General features: G+C 38.4%; 1 protein-coding gene across 3 annotated transcripts in view; it reads right to left on the reverse strand.

Annotated features, from left to right (window-relative positions):
• Window positions 1–983: 983 nt before the first annotated feature.
• LOC107724652 (peroxisomal targeting signal 1 receptor-like) overlaps window positions 984–5,849 on the reverse strand; it is a 17,420-nt gene continuing 12,554 nt past the window's right edge. For all 3 annotated transcript variants that reach the window (XM_016533667.1, XM_016533660.1, XM_016533676.1), the window contains 6 exons: window positions 5,024–5,167; window positions 4,824–4,894; window positions 4,481–4,708; window positions 3,087–3,252; window positions 1,504–1,661; window positions 984–1,413 (listed from right to left, as the gene is read on the reverse strand). In XM_016533667.1, coding sequence (XP_016389153.1) covers window positions 1,173–1,413; window positions 1,504–1,661; window positions 3,087–3,252; window positions 4,481–4,708; window positions 4,824–4,894; window positions 5,024–5,167 — 1,008 coding nt within the window. In that variant the 3' untranslated portion in view covers window positions 984–1,172. The remainder of the gene's footprint in view (window positions 1,414–1,503; window positions 1,662–3,086; window positions 3,253–4,480; window positions 4,709–4,823; window positions 4,895–5,023; window positions 5,168–5,849) is intronic.

Raw genomic sequence — 5,849 nt, forward strand, 5'->3', positions numbered from 1 at the left:
GAGCCGTTTTAGGTAGGCGTGGTTAACTCTGAACTTTTATAAAGAATATCTCTTTGGTTTTGAGACTTTAGTGTTTGCAACTTTACAGATCTTCTTTATGCACCAAGAGCTTGTAACACTCCAAAGAGAAAGGAAAAATTTAAATCGCATCATATGACCCCTTTAAGTTTAATATTTTGAAATAAAGTCAAAGCACACTGCACACAATCGCACTTCTGTTACCAAAAATACGTTTGTTAACCAATTAGTTAAGGAATTCCTATTCGCCAGTTATAGAAAGCATGTTGTACATATTTGAAAGTTTTACTATTTTGATTTAACAGCAAGCTGAATAAATTAAAAAGGTATGTATTATTTTTGTCATTTTAATACTTATATTTAGATATATATATTTTTTGTAAATAAAAAAAACTATTTTTTGTTTAGTTACCAAGCATTTGTCAAAGCTTTATTGCTTGAATTACATAGATCATAATAGCAATTTTTATTGGCTATATGCAAAACATTAATAATTATGATACAATACACAATATGGCAAGTAGAATTTACAATTAAGCAAATTAATTTACAGCAAAAGCAAATATCTGATAAGTTCTTTCAGTTTTACAACCCTACGGTCACTCACAAATAAAGTTGCCAATATAATTTAAAGGCTTGCAAATCACCTTTGTTACTTTGTATGGGATCTTTAGTGATGTAGAACACAGTTATTTCTCCACATCCTCGTCTCTGTGTCAAACAGAGGCAAGTACTTTGAGCTCACAGTGCAGGGACCTTATTTGCCCCCATTTGAGAAATATTAGAGTAATTTTGATAAGGACGATGGAAAAAAAAAAAAACCTGTAATCTTCAAGATTAACAAAATTAAAACAGATTCTCTGTAAGCGTAAACTTGTTACAAAAACCGTAGCAAGTTTGTACCATGGACGTTTTAACATCTTTTTCTTAAGGACAGTCATCAGTTCATCCGTCTGTCCGTTAACATAGTGCTGGAGCTAAATGGATGTTTCACACTCGTTTTGTTCTCTTTTTTTATCTCCTCACATTTTAGCACCATCAAAAATCATGCCCTCTGTTGAAATGTACACCTCCAATCTAGCTCTTTTCTCTCCCAAACAGGCTTCTCCACACTCGCATTCTATCTTCCTGTGCCCCTTCGTCTCCTCCATCCTTCATTCTGTCTCTCCATCTCTCTGGCAGAAGTGCGCCAGCAGTGTGTCCAGATCTCGCCGGTCGGCGGCTGAGTAAAGGGAGCTTTCTCCCATCATGCTCAGTGCCATGCGTAATGTGGACCAGATGTTGTCTGACATCACAGTGGCTGCTACACCTGGTCCTCGACCCGCACCTCCCTCTCCATCACCTGCGGCCTGTCGCTGCAGAGAAAGGGCCTCTAGGAAGTGCTCTACTGCCTCCCTGAAAGAGATTTTAAAAAAGGATGGCATTTATTGTAGCGTTTTAGCTCTTTCTGGCATGTGTACCCTGGTTAAACCTTCTTTTACTAACCTGTGCGCACCCAGATTGACACAGCTGATGCCCAGGTTATATCGGCTACGCACAAATCCAGGCTGTAACTCCAGCGCGCGTCTGTAAGCAGCAACTGCCTCCTCTGATCGGTTCCCATTAGCAAGAGTCGCTCCCAGCTTGTTCCACAGCAGATAATCCTTCATGTAGGGTTGAGAGAAGGAAGAATGTGAACTAAAATACTGATGAACAATATGTAGAATATAACAGTAGCTATGTTTCCATCCACCTATTTTTATGCACATTTTGGGATATCGCATAAAAAAAAAAAAACCGCTAGATGGAAATGCCAAGATGCGCTTAAATTCTAAAAATGCGCATTAAAAAAAACTTATGCGCTCAACTAAGTAGGATAAATTTCTTGTCCTGTAAGAAAACACGAGCATAAACTACGATGGAAACACTTTTACCGAATAAATTCCTTAATGCGCATCAGAAAAGACGTGACTTTGCATTGAGACAGCATAAAACTGGACCAACCAATGGACCAATCTCATTGCACAGCATCTAAAATGCAAATTTTGTCATTCTAAAATGTTTGAGCAAAGTCTCGTCAAAGTGCTTTATTATAATTAACTCCCAGAACTGCGTTCCTAAACAGCAGGCTCCGAAAATAAGATAACGTGGCCGCTTTTTGTCTCTGAAGCTCGTAATTTATTGTATACAAAAATATTATACAGCAAACAGTGCCTTCTCCTACTGCAGCAAATTAAAATTTTCTTCATGATATTTAGCGCAAGTTAATCAGGAAGTGATGATTTTGTTCTCTTCAACTCATTAGATGGAAACTGTGCTTTATTCGCAAATGTTTCTTGCGACATTCCAATTTTGCACATTTGTTTAAAGTCTGCATGAACCGGAAGTTGCTGTCGAACTTTATTTCAGTGTAGTGATGTATTTCCAGCTGAAACGGAATATTGAGTAGAGGGTGTGGTTTTATTTTAGTGCTCCTCCTCTCATCTCTCACTCATAGCAATCTAACGGTTGGAGGGGTGTGTTTAAGGATATTCTGCTCAAGCCGTCAAACTGACGTCATCAGAGAAGGAATGCAATTCCAGAGCGAAGTAAATGCTCAGATTTTGATTAAAAATTACCAAGACAAACTATTTTTTTCAGCGGATTAACTTGCACGGTTTAATTGTTCACATCAAGACTAGCAATGTGCGCTAGTAAGTAAATAAAGTCAATTTTGATTTCATGCGGACTTTAATTTGTAACTTTGGCTGGAAACATAGCTAGTGTGACATACCAAGAAGAAAAACTATAAAGATAGCTATATTAACATCCACACCAACGGACAATAAGAGTGCGTTACAGTTTTGTCATCTGTCGCTCAAGCTCTTTCAAGTCAATGTTTTTCTGGCTGTCAAAGTTTTTCTCTTTTCATCAACTAGAAAAAAAAAAACATACTGAGAGTGATTCCACTGATATTGTTCCTCAGGGATTATTGTTATAGCTGTGGTGTGGACTTCTCTATTCTCATAGAATTAGAATGATTATTAAAACTATATATTTTTTTGTTTTAACTTGCTTGGTGTAACAGTCTTAAGTGTGAAAGAACCAACCTGTGGCATCACAGACAGGGCGGCAGAGAAGCAGTCCACAGCCTTGTCATACTCTCCGCTCAGGTTGAAGAGGACGCCCAGACCACACTGCAGCTCAGGGTCCACCTGTGTGGGGTCAGCGGCCGCTGCACTCAAAAACAACGTCTGCACTTCATTGAACAGTGCCCTAGGAGGAAGAACAAGTGAAAGAATGGATTAGCCTATTACTTAAAAGGGATAGGGACAATTTTAGGACACTTTTTTGTCGTTATTGATCTTGAGGGACCTCATCCTTATACACTTAAAGTACTTGGAGAAGAGCAGCAAGAAAATTCTTCAAAAATTCTTCTTTTGTGCTCCACAGAAAAAAAACAACAATCATGTTGTTTTTGAATGAAATGGTGAGTAGAATTTATTTTGAAAAATATATTTTAATTAAAGAAAGACAGTACATAATCATTCCTAAGTCATACAAAGTATTTTAATATCTGCACTCTCAACTGATTAAAACAGAGCATATGCAGCTACTCACAATGCTGTCTGCAGATTGAACTCCACACCTGTGTTTGCGTAAGAATGTGTATTTTTAGAGCACTGCCCGCTTATGATTGGTGACAAATGTAAATCTGTTGCTTGGTTACAACGCCCTGTCCAGTCACTTAAGCATGTCTCACATTAATGTAAAAGAGGCATTAAAAACAGGCTGCTTCCACGTCTGATCAGTTCACAGTGTTGCACAATCATGAAAACGGTCCCTCAATGTTACAGTGACACTTACACTGTGTCCTAACCATTTGTTCACCCACACTAAATGCAAAAATGTTGCCTTCTATTTTCATAATTTCCATGATGCTTCTCCATACTGCATTTTTTTATGATTCTCCCTAATGTTTGTCATATAATATCCAATATTTTTCAAGTTCCACATAAATACTTTCAGGAATAAACAAAAATGTAATCCTTTGATGGTAAAGCTTAATTTTCAGCATCATTACTCCAGTCTTTAGTGTCACATGATCCTTCAGAAATCATTCTAATATGTTGATTGGGTGTTCAAGAAACATTTCTTACTATTATCAATGTTGAAAACAGTAGTGCTGCTTAATATATTTTTGTGAAAACTGTGATACATTTTTTTTGGATTCTTCAATGAATGGAAAGTTCAAAAGAACAGCAATTATTTTAAACGAATCTTCTGTAACTTCATAAATGTATTTTCAATCATTTTATGTAGTTAATTGCAACCTTGCTGGAAAAAAAGTTTTAATGTCTTTAAAAAAAAAAAACTTAATGACTCCAAGCCATACTTCAGTCAATGAGATTTCAGTGTGGTGTGTCTAGTGCAACCAACAAAATGTAGTGTCACTCATCATGCAGTGTACTTGTTTTTTCACAGCATTGAGGAAACCTCTTACTCTGGCAGAAGGGATCCAAATCTCTCCCTCTCTTTCTCTTTCTCCCTCTCCCTCACACTCTCCCGCTCCTTCTCTCGTTCATGCTGCTCGAGGATATGCCGGTATTTAGGGTTGTGCCTCAACCAATCACGGAGCGTCTCGCAGGCCTGTCTGTGCAGTGACTCATTGGTGAAGCTAACAGCTAAAGCCATGAGAGCCGTCAGATTGTCCTTTTTCAGCTCAATACATCTAAAAACAATTGAGACTTGAATTTAAAAAAGGTGGAAGCGGTATTTTACTAAATCAGATTTTTCATAGAGAATGTAATTGCTGTGCACAGTAAGGTTGCGGTTATACTTCTCACCTGCGGAGGGCACTGATAGCTGCAAACTCTTGCTCGTTCTCTGCCTGGCAGGTGCCCAGATATTGCCAAGCCTGCAGCGTCATCACACACAGTCAGCATTTCACAGAGACAAACAAGAAAGAAGAACACCGTTAGAATCCCTTGAGACAAAATGTATCATCAATTTTTGGATGTCGGGATTATACGTATGAAGCTCTGACCAGCTGGTTTTCTGGCTCTCTCTGAACCGCGCTCTCAAAGAGACGGACAGCTCCAGGAATGTCCCCCGCCTCCATCCTCTTCACACCCTCAGCAAACGGATCATCATGGGACAGGTAGGGGTTGTCTTCTTCAAACTGATATCCCTAGGAGAAAAGTAAAGGCATATTCACAGTAAGTTTTATGGTATATAAAACATTAAAGGAGACATATTATGCCCCTTTTTACAATATGTAATATAAGTCTCTGGTGTTCCCAGAATGTGTCTGTGAAGTTTCAGCTCAAAATACTCCACAGATCATTTATTATATCATTTTGAAAATGCCTATTTTGAGTGGAAGCAGAAACAGCTGTTTTTCGGGCCTGTCTCTTTAAATGCAAATTAGCTGCTGCTCCCCGCCCCCTTTTCCAGAATAGAGCTGCGCCAGTTCCTGCTAAAAAACATCTGTTTTGGTTCTGTTTATCGCGCTGAAATCATGCGTTTTAAACCTTAAAAGTTTAAACTTCTGATATACGGTTTTCTGAGAGCACACATCCGAAGCACACGGACAGAAAGCAGCGGTCACAGCATGCAAGTACTAAACTAAGTTCTCATTCACACACAAGTTTACTTAAAAACACACGAGTTACAAACAGTTGGTTATGTCTGTGAAGGTAAACAGCTGAGAAATAAATCACATGTTTATTTTAGATCTGTGTGGCAGCAGCAATATACAGTAAATAAATCAATAAATCCACTGCTCTCTTGTCTCCTCTGAGGCTGGGACTCTAAACAGTGTTCTGTGCTCGTCTGTGCAGCCAAAGGCAGAACAGTTAGTATGTTTTGCT

The sequence above is a fragment of the Sinocyclocheilus rhinocerous genome, unplaced genomic scaffold (genome assembly GCF_001515625.1).
Source record: "Sinocyclocheilus rhinocerous isolate Xijiao unplaced genomic scaffold, SAMN03320098_v1.1 scaffold883, whole genome shotgun sequence".
NCBI lineage: Eukaryota > Metazoa > Chordata > Actinopteri > Cypriniformes > Cyprinidae > Sinocyclocheilus > Sinocyclocheilus rhinocerous.